We start from the raw sequence: 20,581 nt of genomic DNA, 5'->3' as shown, positions 1-20,581 counted from the left end.
CGCTTACAGGGGATTTGTAACAGATCTATTTTCCTCTACTTAAAAAACATTTTTTTCAAGGCCAGTGATCAAAAATGTAAGACTAAGAACTGAAAAAATATCAGTCCCCCCAGCAGAGCCCCAGAGTTAAAATATAATCTCTGATTAGTGATTAGTAGAACATCACAGAAATAAATATACATATACATACATATGTATAATTTTCCAGTAGATTTGGCCTTGTAATGACATTTGCTCATGAGAAAAAGAAATTCACTCATCCCAACACCAGAACACTACCTAAGTGTGTCCTGCAAAAAAAAAAAAAGGGTCCCATAGAGACCAAGAATATAGTGGCATTTGGTGCTCTTCAATCAGAGCATCAACACCATCGGTTTCCTCCTTTTAGCTCCTGAAATAAAAATATTCTCATGCACGGAGCACAATAGCACAGGCTACAGCCCTTCCTCATGGAGTGTGATTCTCTCTGAGAGTCGCCTTCTGCTATGTTTGCAGGAACCACTCTCCCAGGACTGTGTAGCCCTTCTAGATGTTTCCTTACACCTCAGAGTCAAGAGCGAAGGAACCAGAATGGCTGACCATGACTACATAGAGGCTGAAGTCATAAAGGACTCGGGATGATGGCGCCACTATGGCCAACGTGGAGCACGTTATCAGGGCAGCCAAGGAGACCCCTCCAGAGGAAAGTGGAGTTAATTAGTCTTTTTATGCACACACACATGCCAGCTTCACACATTTAAAAAATAGACCCATGCTAAGCAAAGGGTCTATTTTAGCACTGTCTTGTAAAAACTAGATAGACGGGTACTCTCTCTCCTTTCTAGCAGTAACACTGGCCCTAACACACTTTCTGGCTTTAGCTATTCTAGCCTGAAGAACGAAGAGGTAATGTGCAAAGTGCATCCGAAAAGCACTAAAACAAAACACAACAATTTTCACTCTCACACAAAGAACTGAGCCCTGGTGAATTAACGTACCTAATAATTAATTGGCATTCCTGTAGAAAATGTTCCTTTTGCAATGTAGCCACTGGGCTGCTATGGAAAAACATCCCAATTTATACTCGCTGAACAAATGATTTGATCAGTGACCAAAGTAAGGAGGCGTGACTGCTCTCCAAGCATGAGCTTTTCCACATGGCCTGAGTCAGCCACCGTACAGCGAGGCTGGCATGGTGCCAAGAGCCCACCTGCCAATGAGACTAGAAGTTTCTGAAGAGCTACCCCAGACCCAATGCTGGGACAGTCCCCCAAACAAAAGGCGGCCACCGAGTTCAACAACTGGCTTGCAATGGCACCATATGCTCCACAATATTGTCCTGCTGCAACACTGGGGCCTGTCTTCAGTGTTCCCGGGTGCTGCACAGCTGTCAGCCCATGAGCTGTTTTATCATTATTTTCACTGTTTTATTACTTTTCTGGGAATTCAAATCAGTGTAACCGCGCTTGATGCACCGGGTGAAAAATGGTGTCTCCCTCCCCCTCCTCCTTCAACCTAATGAATTGCCTTTTTTCATATCAAAGAGTAATGAGCACCAAAGCACATAATATTTATTCATGGAACAAAAGACATAGGATGGAGGGGGTGGGGGAAGCAGGAGCCGCTCCTGAGTGTGGAGAGCAGAAAAGCTGGACATTTTAAAGGAGCTCCTCACTCTGATTCCCAGGGACACTGGGTTCAGTTTATAGGGAAATCCAAACCTTTCAGCTCTCCCCATTCTATCCCTTGGAGCCCTCCTTCAGGTAAGAACCTCGTCACTGTTTAGAGACCTTGCTGCTGAGAGGTGACAGCAACCAAACCTAACTCGTACCAAAGACTTGACAGTGAACTGTCTAAACCTTTTTTCATCAGTGGACTTACCCTAAAACGCCTCCTCTTTCTCTCTCATGAGCATTAAGCCAGTATACCTAAGAGGCGCCTGGGTGGCTCGGTAGGTTAAGCGCCTGACTGGTTCAGGTCATGATCTCCCGGTTCATGAGTTTAAGCCCCACATCAGGCTCTGTGCTGCTGGTACAGAGCCTGCTTGGGATTCTCTCTCTCTCCCTCTCTCTCTACCCCTTCCCTACTTGTGCTCTCTCTCTCAAAATAAATAAACTTAAAAAAAGAAAAAAAGCCAGTATATCTTAAGAACATTTGAGGTAGATCCTTTTACCCCCTGTATCATTTTGGCCTCCATTGTGGATGAGGGCATGATCTGGCCCAGGGAAGAAGTGCCATAGAAATAATGGCGATATTGAAGCCTTGCTTACCTCAGATGACATGAATTTTATCTTCCTCCCTTTCTGCAATAATCAATATCTCACATTCTGTCTTCAAGTCTTCTTTTTAATCCAGAAAATAGAAAATAATGTACAATGGTAGAAATAACTTAACCCAACCCATGGTTAATCTTTTTCCTTATAGACACAGACAATTTAATTGTCCCCTTTACAAAGGATCCCCAAATTGGGAGGGGCAGGATGGACTACTAAGTCAAGTTAATGCTAAATGAGCCATGTTTCTTGAAGGCTCCCTGAATGCATGAGCCATCAAAGTGAAAGGAAAACTATTCTTTAAGGTAAGATAGCTATTAAACAAAGGTTCCTCAAAAACAATCCACTCTCACGCTGAGAGAGAGTAAAGGTAAAGGGCACGTGAACCACATGAAATTTTAACACCCATGGCTGAGTTGCTGTTTCTTTCTCCCATTTTATTACTCAGTATCTTGAATTTTTCCATTTAAAAAGTCTATGTTGAGAATCAATAAAAAAAAAAGATTTGTTTAAACTGTGAAAAATATTCAAAAATTTAAAAAATCATAAAATAATCCACTTCTTATAACCTGTGCCACCCAAACGGTTGTGAATTTTAACACTGCAGAATTTCTCATCTGGATAATTTCCCTTAAACCCAGTAACGGAATCCTCTTCTGAAGCAACACTCTTGTGTCTTCCTCTTATAGTCTCATTTTTGTAAGTCTGTCAAAGCTAATTAGCTCTCTCTTCAAATTTATGGCTCTTCAGTGTATCATAAACACATATATTATGAAAAGTTGAAGAAAACAAGTGAAGTGTGCATTATAGTGTGAAGGAAAAAGACAGACATAAATAATTATTCAAAGTATCCATTCTTTGTTAATAAAGTAAGGAGAAGGGCATTAGAAAGAGCGGATGGTGCGGGCGCCTGAGTGGCTCCGTTGGTTAAGTGTAAGTGTGACTCTTGATCTCAGCTCCGGTCATGATCTCACGGCTCCTGGGTTCGAGCCCTGCTTCAGGCTCTGTGCTGACAGTGAAGAGCCAGCTTAGATTCTCTCTCTCCCTCTCTCTGCGCTTCCCCCGCTCTTGTGTGTGCATGTGTGCTCTCTCTCATTCTCTTTCTCTCAAAATAGATAAACTTTAAAAAAAGAAAGAATGGATAGAAATACCAAAGCCAGCCAATCCCCCTTTCGTCTCCCATATATGGCTGTCCCCACCCCGTGAGCCAATACCAGAAACTCCTACACCATCACTTTAGGGTAAAGAGGGAAGCAAAATTCTCAGGTTTGCAATCCTTTGACATTCCAAACCATGGATAAACACGAAGCCTACCAAACCTGTAACACAGACAGCTTGTGCCTCCGTGAAGGAAACAAAGACACAAGATAGGATTCTCACAAGCACAGCTATCATTAAGTGCCCTTACTTGAAACTATTTCTGAGTGTTCCAATTCCATCTGAGACCACAAACTTAAAGTTAATAAAAGGCTCCTGAATGATTCATATCAATCCTTTCTACCTAAGAACAGGATCAAACACTGAAAAAGAAACCGCCCATTTGAATTTCAATGGTCTAAGGGCCAGATATCCCCATCCTCAAAGTATCAGTTTATCATACTTTGTCATCCTTAACGTTACTATTATATGTTCTTAGTTCATTGTGGGCTCTAGACATATTCCACTCTAACACATACAACCTGCCAAAAATATTTTTTTTAGTATGGTTATTTACTGTTATGACAAACAAGTTTCTTCAAATAGTCCTTGAATAGGTTCTGAGAATTAAGCAGCATGAAATCCAAACCTAAAATCATTGTTTCCATACTTCACTGAAGAAAATGAATGTGTTTTTAAAAAATCCAATAGCAGCTGCAAACCATTTAGGAATTCCTAGTTACACTGCAAAGTACGCTTTCAACCATTTAGCCACAACAATTTCTAAACTGAGAAAGTTGCTTCTTTATATAAACCACCTCTGTTTACCAAACATCAGAGAGCCTCCCAGTAAAGGGCCAAGGCAGGATGTGAGTGGTGAGGGTATGTTGCAATCCTGGAGGTGCTGATCTGCACACTCTACTGTGAGGAAATACCTTAAGTGATTAAAGATAAACACCACCTGCATGCTTTGCAAAGGGATCCATTGCTATAGCCACACACTCTTCTCTGGGATGGATGCAGGGAGAAAGGATGGACTGAAATACCACAGTGGATTAGAACTGGGACAATAGGAGCTCGGAACAGAAGATGGGAACAGGCAAAGGGAATGTATGTTTTACCCCCGCTGGGAACTCTGGCATTATTATCACTTAGACATTCTGAAGTTAAAAGCCAAGAATAAATGATTATATGAGTTTTATCTCTTTTCCTTTACTTAGCATCCAGACAGCGCTCTGACATGTCAAATTTCTTTGCGTTAATGTTAATGTTGACCCCAGACACTCCCATTTATGAATTTATTTAACTGTCTAGTTATTGAACTCTCTTTGAAACAAACAAAATTCCAAAATAAACAAACATTTAAGAAAAGTAAAAAAAAAAAAAAAAACTCAAAATGTCTGAAACACATTTTGCAAGGTATTTTTTTTTAAAAAAAAACTACAATAATGTACGACTTGACTATAGTCATTTATTTCCTATTACAAATCACCTCTGGATTCTTTCAACGGGAAAGAAGAAAATGCTTTCCAAAGGAATTAGAAATTAGAAGTTTATTACAACAAAGCTGTGATCTCAATAGCCTTTGGAAAAGTCTTTATCTAATAGTATCATCAGATATTTATATCAGATAATAGTATCTGATATCTATCTAATTAGATAGATCTATCTAGATAGATCTAATATCTAATATCTATCTAATTATCCAATAGTATCATCAGATATCTATGAAATAACTAATATTGAAAACATATAATCATTTACCTGTCTACAATCAATGTAGAGGTAAAAGTTACACTTCGTGCAAAACTCCAGGTGGTCGCTCACCTTGTGCACAGGTGAAAGCAATCCCTGAACGAAAACACTCCAGTGCGAGAAATGAAAGAAACAGACCCAGGAACAGTCAGAAGTAAACACAAAAAAGTAAGATGACGTTCCTCAGAGGGACAGGAGACCAGCAAAACTAGACTGTCAGCAGGAAACGTCAAAGGTTGAAATGTATTGTATGACCAGAGCAGCAACGTTAAGGAACTCCTAAGTTTATCATATTGGACAGCCTAATTAGAAGATCAGGAGCAAGATTCTTATTTTACACACAGAACTAAATCTTACAATTTAAGATGTTGAAACAGAGACTATCTAGCTGTCTTTAGACTGAAGCTCCCCTTCCCTAAAGTCTGCACGGAGCACATGGCTGCATTAACTTAGCTGGCCACAGGTTTTGTGGGGTTTTTTTTTCCCCTAAGATGCTACGTGGCTGAGCTAAATGGCAGAAAAGGGCGGCTGCTAATCAACATGTACATCATAACTTGAAACAGAAGGCCTAGTTTATCAGAATCCCCTAGCAGAGAATGACCTATAAAGTTTAGGCCCCCAATCACTTACATTCCTACCCTTGGTTGGCTCCTGTGGTTCAAATAATTGCCACCAACATCTTATACAAGCTTCCAGGTCCTACTGCCACTATGGCAAAGGTGAAGCATAAAGTGGTGATAAAAAAGACGGGGAGGGGCGCCTGGGTGGCGCAGTCGGTTAAGCGTCCGACTTCAGCCAGGTCACGATCTCGCGGTCCGTGAGTTCGAGCCCCGCGTCAGGCTCTGGGCCGATGGCTCGGAGCCTGGAGCCTGTTTCCGATTCTGTGTCTCCCTCTCTCTCTGCCCCTCCCCTGTTCATGCTCTGTCTCTCTCTGTCCCAAAAATAAATAAAAAATGTTGAAAAAAAAATTTAAAAAAAAAAAAAAAAAAAAAAAAAAAAAGACGGGGAAAGGAAGGACACACAGGCCAGAAGTATACGAGGCCAAGGGACAGCAAAGTGGGGATCCTCATTATCAAACAGCAGAGCTAGGCAAGGACCAGCACCATAGGAGAGACCACGTATCTTAATTTTTGGCTCCCGTTCAAACTGATCTTACAACCTAAAGGAAGAGGACGGGTCCTTGGCGGAGCCCGGTTATTTCAAAAATCCAGTTGTTCACACAACCTTTTTGAGAACAAATGCTTCAGGCAGGTAAAGGCAGAAAAGCGTTCTGGCCAAGAGCACAGATTCAGGAGCCAAACTGCTCCAGCTATGTGAAAACTCGGGCTGTGAGTATGAACATCTCTGTGTAGGGCAGCTGCTGGGCCAGAGGTGAATCAAAATGACCAAGAACTCCAACGAAGGGCAGTCTTCAGACCATTTCAGCACACGTGTATAATGAAAACTGATAGGACTTCTCACTGTCTAAACAAATGCTATCAGGTGACTGTCGAGGCAAGTCCATTTTGATGCATTTTCTACAGTTGGCCAGGTCAGCGGGTTGTTATTACCATGTTACACAGATGACTGGATTAGTCAGGGTAATTTAACCTGTGGGAAGCAGCAACTCACAGGCCCGAGATGTTTACGACCACTCAAACCTGCACCCACCGCCACCCCAGGTACTACATCACCAGCCGAAGTACATTTCACAAATAAAGCCACACAGGCCTCGTGCAACGCAAAGCTCAGGAAAGGGAGAGAACGACGAACTTGTTCAAGAAAGTGAATTTCCTACTTTCACAGCATGAACAGGTACTGGCTAACTAGACTCCCACTAACTTCCTTTTCAGGACCAGATGAAAAGAAGGCAAGTAATTCCTAGAAGATATGTTGCCAGATACACAACCTTTATAAACTAAAAGTGTTCGCCCTAGACTGAATAGACTAACACCAGTTACTAGAGTTGACACTTTTTTGAAGCTGTACTTTTAAGGACACACGATGATCATCTGCTCTAAAACAGGTTATAATAAGATTCAGGTACTATATTAAACCATATTAGATTAAGAGATTTTTTTTTTTTTGGTCAACCTTTTCTGTTTATACATATTACGTATATAGAAAGAAATCCAAATCTGTGCTACAGAAATGCTCACATATGTATAAGGAATATATGAATAAGGATGTTCACTGCAGTAACGTTTAATTGGCAGAAAATGAGAAACTACAAGAATATCTATCAATAAGGGATCACTTAATAAATTATGGAACATTTATTTATGGAATGCTATATAACACTTAAAAAGAATGACTTTAGGATCTATATGTAATGACTTGGGACACATCTCCAAAATACATTATGTGGAAAAAGTGAATCTCAGAACCATATGTATGATTCCATTTATGCAGAAAAAAATGCTAACATGTGATGGTGTACAATATATAGTATATATGTAAGTGAACAAAAGAAGGTCTGGAGAGATATTATAAACCATGCTAACTCCTGAGCAGGGGGAAACACTGAGGACAAGAATTAAGCCACTTTTTAATCTACTTGCTTTCATTTAGCAATTTATTCAACAAATATCTCGAGTTCTTCCTATGTACAAGTAGGTCTTTTTGTGGCCATGAGAATATGAAGATGAATAAAGAGATAAAATCCCTGTCCTCACTACCTGGTATTTTATTTCCATATTGTTTAAAAATTTTCTCACTTAAAAAAGATGTCATAACCCCCTCTCCAACACTTAGGCAACTGAACAACTTTTGCCGGAACATTTTCACTCGAGACAGCCCATTTGATCTTTGAACAGTTTTATTTTTTTTTATTTTTTATTATTATTTTTTTTAATTTTTTTCTTAACGTTTATTTATTTTTGAGAGAGAGAGAGAACATGAACGGGGGAGGGTCAGAGAGAGAGGGAGACACAGAATCTGAAACAGGCTCCAGGCTCTGAGCTCTCAGCACAGAGTTCGACGCGGGGCTCGAACTCACCGACCGCAAGATCATGACCTGAGCTGAAGTCGGACGCCCAACCGACTGAGCCACCCAGGCGCCCCAGGGTTTTTTTAATAGTAAACCAAACCTGGCTCCTAATAACTGCCAACCACCGATCCTAACTTTATCCCCTTTGGGCCAATAAAGAGCACATCTCGTCCTTCCTTCACTTGACGGTGCTTCAAATATTTTAAGAAAGCAATCATACCCTCTAAATCAGACCAAACACCTCCAGGTCTTCCAACTGTTCTTCACATACACGGTTTCAAGTCCTCACGCCTTCCTGCCAGCTTCTTTCTAAAGGTTCTCCTCTTTATCTAATTTCCTCTAAAAGCCTGATGTCAAGCCCTGATCATGGTGCTGCCAAGTGTCACCTAGTCAAAGACGGTCATCTGCCTCATTTTTAACCTTAATCTTCTTCTCCGCCACACCACCTAATAATCCTCTCCTCGCACAAAGTGATTTTATTTGAAAAATAATGAAATAAGTGTCATTCGAGAAAACAACGCAAGAAAGCCATGGCTACAGAAAGCTGGCAAGAAGACACAAAGCATTTAGCACCCTGGGATTTTCCTAAATGTTAGTTTATTAACGACTCCCATTAACGTGGTCTCATAAAACCACAAGACCGTTTCATACGGCTAACCTGAACCATGAAACGATGCCCTGCAGGGTGTATCCAATGAGAGCAAGGATGCCCCTTTCACCAAGGTACCCCCAGCGCCTAGAAATAGTGCGCAATATGCAGCAAGCAGTTGCTCAATTCCTAATCACTCGATGTTGGCTTATGCAGGAGTGAAACAAGACTCCAACCACTCAGCTTCAAGTCTGCACTTGGACGGGGTGGGGGGGGGGGGGGCAAACAATTGGGAGATAGGCAAGGAATTCATAAAAATAGGCCTAGCCTTTGTGCTGTAAAGTCTTTGCGACTCTTACATACGTATTAATTCATTGGGGCCTAACAATCACTCCACGAGGTAAAAACAAATGACTACTGTTCACCTTCTGACAGGCAAGGAAGGAGACAGAGGCAGACAGTCGTGAAGTGAAAAGTCATGAAGTTAGAAGGTCACGTGGTCGGGGCTGACAGGCAGCACAGTGGTCCTTTAACTCCTTCCAAGAGACCTTCTGCCGCACCTCCTCCTTTCTCCGCTCCTTAAGTAAAAAGAGTGTGTTTGAAAAGCTGTGGGTAAAGCCACACTGTGTACTCTCAACATCCTAGGGGAGCTCCTTATTTAAATCAGGGTTTCTCAACAGCAGCAACACTGATATTTTGGACCAGGTGTTGTGGGCACACAGTAGGTATTTAGCTTCATCTCTGGCTTCTACCCACTGGACAGCGCGAGCATCCACTCTGGTTGGGACAACCAAAAATGTCGCCCAACATTGCCAAATGTTCCTGGAGGGAGAGAGGGAGCAAAATCTCCACTGACTGAAAACCACTGATTTAAAGGAATCCTATAGTAGTAAATCCATTCCAGTGGCAGTAGTAATAATTTAAGAAAGCACGAAAATATTTTAGGAACGTGATTTTTCCCATATACAAACCATACTGCCATTAGCTCTTGAAAACATATGTATTTGAGTTTTCTTAAGGTCTAAAGGTTCAGAGGGGACTACTAAAAGCATACTTTACCTCTGTGAGCTCCCAAGGCACCAGGATATGTTTACCACAAATGAGCAAAACCAACCATCTCTCTTATTTCTTCCCTTTGCTATCCAGTCCAGGTGATGCCTCCAAAATCGCCATCCCTTTTCGCCTCTCCTACCTTAACACTACTTCCTTAAAGCCCTTTCCTGGGCACCAGTCCCTTTACATTCACGCTCAATCACGGAGTTGCTTTCAGCATCTAACAAACAATCAAAGAAAGAAAAATAACCAACCACTGTGAGAATAAAGGGCACTGGCCGAGCTTGTCTTTTAGAGCCGTGCAATCCTTTTGAGTCAGTTATGACCCAGGTCGAATCCGCACAAACAGACCTGCAGCACTTCAGCCCTTTCCTTTGAAGGGGAAGAAGCCTCTGTCCAGACAGAAGTTTTCTGGAGGTGTCGAAAGATATCGTGAGAGGAGAGAAGAGATCTACAGGAATGTGTCCTAATAACGTCTTCACATGCACAAGTAAACACTTACATAGTTGAAGGCTGGAGGGTCCGCAACACGAAATGACACAACCAGATTCTATGCAACAGGATGGAGATTTAAGGAACTAGAAAGGAAATTCTGGAAGTTGTTAGTCAGAAAATTAAATGTTTCACTTAAGTTTTCCACAGTGGTTAAGTCATCGCTGAGGAGGACGAATGTTAGTTATTCGTATTTTAAAAGAGTCTACTTCAGCTTAAAGGTCACTCCAACCAATGGGAGGTGCACTATAATTAAAAAGAAGTGTCTAAATTATTCCTAAGGAATCACTTTCTTTCTGTCAGAGGAAGTACTGCAAGCCTTTTGAGATTTTTATGAAATTCCCCCAAGAACAGTGCGCACAGCTTGCCTTGAAACTCCTGAGCCACAGTAGTTAATTTCCTATCTCTATGCGCGTGTGTACGTGGCCCTGAGGGAATGCTGTGCTTTCTTCCCCAAATGGAGTTGCTTACCCACAACTCAAAAGCTCCTCAATAACAGATAGAACAGCCAGGTAGACTTAAGGGAGGAAAGAAAGGTGTGCTCCCTCTCTGATCCATTAAATGAAATTCTATGATCTTTAAGTATTTATTATACAGCAGGCTTTCAACTCCATCTTCTGAGTAACTTTATCCAACCTTACTTCTTTAGTTCTTTAACTTTTCTTATGTTTAAACACAAGAGTTTTTGGGGTTTTTTTTCTTTTTTTGAAGTTAGGAGAATTAATCAGTTCTCAGCGATAGCTGGTTTTCCAGGAGCTACATTTCCAACTCGCACACACGAATAATGAATTTTTGGAATGGGTCTGTCTGAAAAGCATGCTGTATTTTTAATGAAAATTTAATTTGGGGGGTCCTAGAACTTTGGAGCAGTTATCTGTAAATCAGCCACGTTTAAAAAAACCCAAAAAACAAAAAAACAGAACAAATCAATGTCAAATTAGTTTGAAACAGCAGAAAAGTAAAGCATATTATTTTACTTAAAACGTCATGAGAAGGGCATATAACTTGGCCTGAAGTTGTTGAGAAGTCACTGGTAACAAGCCTGATGCTGATTAAAATACAAGCAAACCAGTTATCCTCTTAAACCTAGCTAGAATACTGAAAAGCCTACAAAGAATATACCCAGTCTTGGATGCAAGAGGTTGATTTAGCATTTTAACTTCTGTGAAGTAGTATGGACTGTGCAGCAATACTGTTGAACAAATGAATTGAAATTTTTAAATTCAGCCTCTTCTCCATTATTTGTGCTAATGAAGAGTTAAGTGGCATACAAAATCAAATCTATAATTAATCCAAAATAATTGGCCTCCTCCCCAATAGTTTCATTAGTTATGAGTAGGAAACACCGAAATTAAATTTCTCTTATTGCTTCTTCCCACTCTTTGATAAAGGTGCAAAAGGTCAGTGAAAAGACCAAAAGGTTGGCTGCCAGAGGAGAAGGAAAAACAAAGTAAGCAGTTATAGGGTCTGAAAACTAGATAAACAGCCTCTGAGTAATAGAGTGAAGAAAATGCAAAGCTATTTGGGAGAGTTAAAAGGTAGATATTATAAAAATCATAGGACTGAGTGAGTTTTAAATATGTTCCTCTTTATAAGATTTTGACGTCTGACTGATTTCACAGCTATCTATCATGAGTGATGTGGAAAAGATGACAGAATTTAGCCATCCTAAGATCAAGAACACAGTATAAGACTGTTAATCAACAAACATAGAGCACTAATCACAAATAAAATTCCATAAATGGCATTACATAACATGGAAGTACTTCAAATGTGTCTAAGATTACTATGTGATGTATAAAGTGGTTTATTATACTGGATTCCTTGTATGGAAGTAGCACCGAGAAGAGAAACAGGGAGAGAGACACCCCCCCCACCCCCCCCCCCACACACACACACCCCATTCTTATCCCAACCAATGGAAGAGCTCTGTCAGGAAACCTCTTTAGACACAGTTGGCTATTGGTTTCATGGAGATATTTAGAAAATAACTCTACATAACTCTATTTTAATGTGTAAAATTCTCCTCTTTCTTCTTACAGAAATGTCAGTAAACCAGGTTTCCTCCTATCAGGTAGCACAAACCTACAAAGATTCTAAAATTTGCTCTTACAATTCTAGCAAGTCAGGATAGAAAGTATCAAACACACTACCTCTTTGAAAACCCAGTTTTCCCTGGGAAAGAACTCAGCCCCAAGAGCGGTTGGTAGATTATGATTAATGATTAACTAAATGTGCTTCTACTTTTCTGATCTCTGGCTATCCAGTGCTAAATAAAATGCGCCACAACCAAAGAACATAAGTAATATAATTACATATGTATCCGAGCTTTAAAAAAAAATGCTTCTTAAGAACTAAAAGACACTTGTGAAACACAGAGAAATGAAATTCCAGGAAGTTTTTCACAAATTTAAGGCACACCCTGTGTGGGCTATGGAAGGCTTTTCAAGAAGCCAACTGCCAATCCTATCACCCAGGATAGCAGTTGAACAGGAGAAGCCAATGAAAAGCTTCCTAGGAAAAATTTAGAAATGGTTTGGCATTACAAGCCTGCCAAATAATTTACCTTCAATTTACCTGCCAGTAATTTACCTTCAACAGGATATTCAACAGGATAAGAAATGGGAAACCAGGTTCATTTATAAGGAAGTTTAGCACTGGACTAGTATGTTGACATTTCCTGGATCTGTTCCAGAAATGGATAAGAACATTTTGGATATGTTGCAGTTTTCTCCAATACTCAGTAATTAATAAGTTTATTGTCAACTGGATTTTATGTGATACACTCTTCAGAGTGAGAACCACACAGATCTATGCAGTCTGGAAACTGTGTATAAATTACGCACACTCTGAAAGTTATAATGGTGCTAACAGAGTGAAAAGGTCATGAAAACACTGGACTTATCCAGGTCAAGTAAGGCTACCACCATTTTGAAATTCTGAAGAGTGCGCTGTCAGGCTTTTCGGTTGTGCCTGAATGATTACACCTTTGTCAAGTCAGTCTCTCTTTGACTTGAAAATGAATTTGTCAACGGGAATTTACTTTAAAATTTTAACCTGACCTTCAATTCCAAATACAAAGAATTAAAAATGTCTCTTGTTACCACAAGTAATTAAAACTATTTTAGGAAAAGATCACTTTTCAACTGAGTCTCTCCTGAATATACAAAAAAGTGCAAGTGTGTGTGTGTGGGGGGGGGGGGGGGGTTAAGGCTCATTTGACTACTTGTCCAGAAACTACCTTTCACCAGAGGTACTGCAGCTTCAAACCCAAGCCTTTTTGAACTCCCTGCTCTCTTAACGGGGCTATTAGGGACCCACACAAAACCCAGGCTCTTTCCAGCAGCCTGGAACCATGGAAGATTTCTATTTCACCTTGCCCACCCTTTTTGTTTGCTTGTTTGTTTTTTTAATTCATGTCTATGCTTGTAAATATATAAGGAAACAAATCAAAAGAGGGAAAGAACTGATTAGACTGACTTCTCAACCCAAACCAGGCAGAAAGAGAACTAATCGATATTTAGTACTTTGGACATATTGGCCCTAAGAAGGGAAACAATAGCAATAAAACAGAAAAGAATCCTATTCGTCTTTATTTTTATCATCACCATTATTATTATTTGGCTCTGGTTGATTATTGCTCTTCTTTAGGGTTTTTCAGATAGCCCAATCTGAGGACTAAATATAATTGTTCTGTGGCCCAAGCAGAGCCCAACTATAATCCAGTAGCCAATCAAGAAAATGAAGATTAAGATTTTCTTTGCGACCTCTGCTTTCAAGATTTTATCTCATACACAGGCTAAGTTAAGGTAGCCTTTCATTTCAAGGGCTAATATGAATTTTTAAATTAATTATTTTTAAAGAAAAAAATAGCTTATAGAAGAGGATAACATTATCTTCTTCCCTTCTTTGTGGTACATAGGATTTACAAGCAACTCTTTGCTTAAGATTTAAGGCTGTTTATTTTCATTACTCTCATCACACATACTTCCCACTGATATATGTGAAATACAGTTGAAGCTAGAATATATCCCTGTTCCATACACAGCCTTGGCGTTTACATCAATCTAATCAATGGGCTAAATTATTGTCAAAAAATTGACAGAAAAATGCTATTTTTCAGGCAATTTTTCAAGTCTGTTGTTAACTTGCTAAACTGGGATTCACTATGCTACTTATAGTTCAGGTCTGCTCCATTCAAGTAAGATTGTCTTTGCATTTTCAAAAGTAAGCTCTGGCTTGGGCTTTCTACCTCCTTCCAGGTAACGTCAGAATCCAGGACTTGCTTCCACCTGCGTATGTGTTATAAGCCAGGGGCGCGCGCGCGCACCCAGAGTCCTCCCTCTACCCCTCCGCAGGCCCAGACGGCACCCTCCGGAGAACCTAACCCAAACACGAAAACTTTCTGGCCGCTTACTCCACTGTGCTCGCCAGTGATCAAAGGCGACCGGGCACCAGGAAGGGCACTGGCTTTTGTTCCAGCGTTGCCCAGCAGGCGAGGTAACGCCACAGCAGTCCTCCCCCCGAAAGGTCGGGAGAAATTCCCTGGAACTGAGATTTTGGAGCCTCACGAAAAAACAGCCGATTTTTACGCAATCCTTGCGTGTGGGGTGTACAAACACGTGAAAAGAGGGCGTGGAGCAGGCAGGGATGAAATTCTCAGTGCCTTTCAAATTCTACTTCAGTCTTAGGTTCACAAAGTGAGTCTCCCCATAGGTGGAAGTGCGCGAGGGTGGCGGGGAGAGGGAGGCCACGCGGACTGGAAGAGAAATAGGTACGAAAAGGGCACGCGAGATACAGTCTAGATGCAGGTCCAGCCCCGCCTCCGGGTACAATCAGAAAAGCTACAGTGTGTCAGTGGCTTTCGGCTTCCTGTTTGTAAAGCCAGAACCTCCCTCCCTGACTTCGGTGACAGACGTTCTTCCTCAAAACAGAGTCCGCCTCTTCTTCGCGCTCGGGCTGGATCGGGGGCAGGAGGAGTGTGGGGCGAACGCAGCGCGGGCAGCCGCGGCGGAGGGGGCAGGGCCGCCGGGCGCAGCGCCCCTCCCAACCGGGCGGCCTCCAGGGCAGAGCTGGGCCGCCAGGCGGACAAAGCACCTCCCGCTCCCTCCCCCACGACCGCGCACCGAGAGGGAGGGGGAAGGCGGGATGTGGGAGGTGGAAGAGGAGGGGGTGGAGGGAAGGTGCAGCCGGCGGGACTGGGCTGGATCGCGCCGAGGAGGGTGGGGAGGAGGAGGGGCTGGGCGGCCTCGGAGAACTGGGAGGAGGGAAGGATTCTTGAAGCCCAAGATAAACAAATTGTTCCTCTTCACGTGCGGGGTGGGGGGAGGTGGAGAGGGTGGGGAGCGAGCGCTGAGGCCTCTCCTCTTCCCCTCCCCCCAGCCGGCTCTTTGTCAAGGAGCGCCGGCCGGAGTGCCGGGCGAAAGCCGGAGGAGGCACCGACACCACCGGGGGCGCCCAGGGCTCCCAGGCCCGGGATGTGCGCGGTGTATAAACCGCACACGGAGGGGGACGCCCACACCGGGCCCTGCGCTGCGGATTGAGGAGCAGTCGGCCAGGGAAGCCCGCGACAGCGCGCGGCCGCGCCGCGCTCCTGGATTCCCACAGCCGGGCGCACCCCGCACAGGCGCGCAGCCTGGAGCCAGGCGGCGCGGTGGGGGAGGGGGCTGCAGACACCTTTCCCAAGCTTCCGGCCTCCCCCCCCACCCCCCAACACACACCCAGAAAGGAAAGCAAAAGAGCAGGAGAGAGATAAGAGAAAGGATTCTACCCTCAGGGTTAGGGGGTGGGAACTGCCCCTTCCTCCCAGGGAAGTTAAGCCATTGGCTGCTCCTCTACCTCGAACCCACCCACCCAGCCATTTAAGCTTCTTTCACCTCCCTACTACCTTCCACTTCTCCCGGTATTACACTATCCTGGAAAGTTGGCGGGGAGCGATGTGGAGGTTGAAGCTAGCAAGCTCCGTGCAAGCAAGTTTAAGAGGAGGAGGAGAAAGAATCCCCAGTGGAGTTGGCGTGGCCCGGACCCTGGGCGCAGGCCGAGGGCGTAGCTCTCCCCTGATCCCCACGCCCGGCCGCTCCCCCCACCCCCCCCCCGACCCTCGCGGCCGCTCCACCTGCCGGACCAGCCTCGGGGCTGGAGCGGCGAGAGAGCGCACCCGCTCCCCGCATCCGCGCGCGCTCCCGCCAACGCGCGCGCGCAGCCACCCTCGCTCGCTTCTCATCCACTTCAAAGTTCATTCACAAAACTCTCAGACTTTCTCAGCCCAAAGGGGGTTAGCTAGGGAGAAGAGGCGAGAGACTCTCCCTTCCCCTTCCTCCCCCCAGGGGTTGAGGGCCTGGTGCCCGCCCAGAATCGGCAAATGCATCAATTTCTCTCTGCACCCGGCGGTTGTGCTGAGAGGGGTGGGTGAAGGGGGGGGGGGCTGGTCTGGAGAAGCGAAGCGGCACGGCGAGGGGTGGGGTGGGGAGTCGTGAAGAGGAGGAGCGAGGTTTCAACTCTGGGTTCACTCTCTTTCAAATCGGTATCTAAGAAAGGGAGGGGGGGGGAAACTTTTCCAGTGCCTCACTCCGACGCTTCACGCTCCCTCCGCCCCTCGCAGTCGTGACTGGCTTCTCCCCTCTCGCCCCCTCTTCCCCAAATCTGACAACCCTGACAGATTAACAGGTAGCGACGACGACAGCTTTTTCCTCAGAAAAGTTGATGTTAACCCTTCGGTTTCAGCCCACCTCGCCACCGTGCAAATCAAACACCCGTCCCCCCATGTAAGAAGCTCCACGCCCCCCCCCCACGCGCGCGCCCCACGCCTGCTGCCAGTGCGCCCTCACCATGATCAGCGTGTGGTTCCTCTGCTCCGCCGAGGCAGCCTCCGCATCTTGCTGGGGTTTGCTCTGGTGCTGCTGCTTGCCCGTGCCGGCGCCGGATTTCTTGGCTCTCTGCTCCAGGGTCCGCTGATAGAGGCTCACAGTGTCCCGGCGCTCCAGCTCCAGCTGCTCCACCTGAGCCTGCTGATACCTGTTCTCGCAGTTGACGTGGTGCCGCCGGCAGCCCTCGATGCGCTGGCGGAGCCGCTCCACCACGGTGCTGTGCTTAGGGACGGCCGCTGAGCCGCCGCCGGGGCCCCCGGAGCCGCCGCCGCCGCAGCCGGCAGAGGGGTGATTGCTACTCGGAGCAGCGGGAGTACTATTGGGAGTATTATTCACACCGATCCCGGCCCCGCCGAGGCTGCTGTTCAGGCTACTGTTGATGCAAATACTACTGCCATTCGCGGCAGCAGCGGGGGCTGCGAAATCCCCCATCCTGCTCCCCGGGCACACTATTTTGGAAGAACTTTTTTTTATCCACCCCCCTATCAGCCTCCTCCTTGGGTCCAAGAATTAAAATAGTTTAAGTGGAACGCGGGGGAGACGCAAGCACATGGATGGAAACAGCGATCTCGACGGGGCGAAAAAAAGGGGGAGAGATTTTGGGGTAGGTTTTTTTTGTTTCCTTTTTTTAAACTGTAAAGCTCGAGGGGGAAAAAAGAAGGGGGGGTGTTATCAGAATACCATCAGACACCTATCAACAAAAAGAATCACAACAAACTGAGCCAGCAGCAAATCGGGTTGCAACTCAAGGGGAGATCCGCTCCTCTCCTGCCTTCTTTTTATAATCCATTATTTTCTAATAAATTCCAGGAGATTTCCGGTGGTTGGCAAGCATTTTCTCCCTACGTACCGAAAAATACACCCCATGTACACACACAAGCATATGCCTCCAGTGCGGACACGCGCGACACACACTCACTCCACACCGCATCGGAAAACGGCAAGCTTGCTTATTGCAATTTCCTTCCACAAAAAAGTTTTGGTGTTTATGCCGCCCCGTGTTCTCAAAGTACTTTGGCTGCTCAGTTGCATTTCACAGGAACCTAGATATCGAATCCTCGGGCTGGGGGAAGTAAACACATGGACAGTCCGAGGCGACTGCAAAAGTAGATCGGTGAAGTCCTTTGCAAAACGCCGCGCGGAGAGCAGCCCCTAACGCTCGGCTGGGCTGCCGCTGCCGCCGCTGCTCCTGCCACCATCACAATGATCAACTGCTCGCCGCCGCCGCCGCCGCCTCCTCCTCCTCCTCTCGCTCCTCCACCTCCTCCTCCTCCTCCATGCCAGCGGAGTGATATCAGGACGCGCGAGCTCAGTAAACACGGCAGCGGCGGCGGCTGGAGGCCGTGAGACAAGCCGGGGGACACGGCGCAAAACCCGGCCCGGACTCACCCGGCAGGAGCGGGCGCCGCACGCACCGGCACCCGGCTCCCGCCTCCCTCGCCTCGCCCTCCCCGCCTCTCCACGCCCCCAACCTCACTACTACCCTGACTGGAAGCTGAGCTGCCGGAAAGAGAGGAAGAAAAGATTCTGGGGGATCTCGGGAATGAATCAACTTTTGACCTGTGTGTGTGTGTGTGTGTGTGTGTGTGTGTGTGTGTGTGTGTGTACACGCGCGCGCACGTGTGTGTGTGCGCGCGCGCGAAGATGGCCGCGTGGACGCGCCTGGCTGGATTTCCTTATTCCAAGCGAGATATCATGCAAGCCCAAGTTGTTGTTATACATTTATGCATTATATTGCAGAACTGTGCATGACCAGGCAGAAACATTGAAGCTTCACAGCAGTTGTCTGTCATTCCTACCCATGTGGAAAGAAAAAGGCAAATGAGTGACTCGTTTTTAAAACCCAGGTAATAAGTCCTTGCTTGTAACAACCCTGCTTATGGACACTTGTTCAAACTCTAAGCCAATCTTAACACACAAATGCCGAATTCTGAACAAAAAGAAATAGGCACAAAAAAACCTTGGAATTTTATTTAATTCTCTGTACATGATTGTTGTTATTAAGGCAATTGTTGTTTTAGTTACCCTTGGAAAAAAATTAAAATAAAGCAAGCAGGGACTTGGAGGTGAGACTAACAGTACATTTTAACAGACTGTTTTGAACACTAGGTGCTAATGACAGCAGTAATTAAGGGTCCTTCGTAAATCAAGTGGAAAGATTGCGGATTTCATGGACTAGAACTATAGGAAAAACACAGCATTTCACAGTTTGTCATGACCAAAACAAAAACAAGCCAAAATAACAGGCTTACCTTATTGCTAGATATATTTCTTTCTGTTTAAACGAATGTACAATAACTATAATTAAAATGGAATAACTACCACAGAAAGCAATCTAAACTTTCCTTTGTCTTTCCAGCTATTGAATATTTAAAAAAAAAAAAAAACCACTAAGGATCAAACATAATATCCTTGAATCTGAACTTAAGTAAATGCATATACATAATTTAAAAAAAAATTTTAATGGAGAAACAACATTTCTGTGATCATCGGTATTACAAAATCTTGATTGTGAGCTATTAATAATAAGGCATTTTGTATTATCTCAATAAATCTTATAGAATTAGTTTTTAGGGTAAAAATACACCCCAGTTTTCTAAAATAGCCAGGAATAAAAGAACTTTGGATCTCATGCATTAGTCATGAGATCTGATTTAAACCATCTTCATTTCTTGGCATTGCAGATTAGCATAGGATGCTATTTCTAACCTCATAATGTCAGCAATAAGAAGCTATATTTTTCTTCAATTAATCAGGCCTATATGGTAAACTATATCTTTAACATCCACTGGATTATATGGTAAAATGGGCAGCAAAATATTGATTAATGTGGTGTGAGATTACCTCTAAGTAGCGAAACCAAGGTGAGAGCGTATCTTTCATTGAAGCTCAGAGGGCTACTTAGTAAATATACAATTCTCTGTATAGAAACTGCCCCTCCTTCAAGTCTGTTAGAAAATTTAACGAATTAGTTCTATAGCAAAAAGTCAGTTCAGGTTCTAACAACATAGAGAAAATTATAAGAAAACGACATCACAAAGTGGCCTTTGTCTTCTTCACATATTAACTATATAGTATCTCTATTAATTCAGGAAACACATGGCCTCGCTGCAGAGAGGAAGCTATGACTCTGCATTCACACTATCTCTCTTCACTATACTTCAATTCTCATTCCTTCTCCTACCCCAATCACCTACATCGCCCATAAAAGACTGCAGTTTGATTTACAGAGGCAGCAGGTTTGAGGGTCTTGAGTACTGTGTCTTCGTTTTTGAAACCTGTGTTATAATTCTAGCTTTTCCTGTGACTTTGAATTTTTCACTGAGAATTTGTCAATTTCGAAAAAAAAATGATGGCAATAGCAGCAACATGCATTCCTATCAAGCTGTTTACCTCTCCAATCACGAAGGGAAACCAAAAATACACAAGAATTTGCATCCTTCCCTTTGAGGGACCAACAGGTGGAGGA

General features: G+C 44.1%; 1 protein-coding gene across 2 annotated transcripts in view; it reads right to left on the bottom strand.

The window, feature by feature from the left end:
- MAML3 (mastermind like transcriptional coactivator 3) overlaps positions 1-18,582 on the bottom strand; it is a 415,666-nt gene extending 397,084 nt beyond the window's left edge. For both annotated transcript variants that reach the window (XM_058721324.1, XM_058721325.1), the window contains exon 1: positions 17,074-18,582. In XM_058721324.1, coding sequence (XP_058577307.1) covers positions 17,074-17,544 — 471 coding nt within the window. In that variant the 5' untranslated portion in view covers positions 17,545-18,582. The remainder of the gene's footprint in view (positions 1-17,073) is intronic.
- Between the last annotated feature and the right edge of the window lie 1,999 nt (positions 18,583-20,581).

The sequence above is a fragment of the Neofelis nebulosa genome, chromosome 3 (assembly GCF_028018385.1).
Source record: "Neofelis nebulosa isolate mNeoNeb1 chromosome 3, mNeoNeb1.pri, whole genome shotgun sequence".
Taxonomy (NCBI): domain Eukaryota; kingdom Metazoa; phylum Chordata; class Mammalia; order Carnivora; family Felidae; genus Neofelis; species Neofelis nebulosa.
Note: the sequence above shows the minus strand (reverse complement) of the source record. Positions and strands in the feature narration are given on the sequence as shown.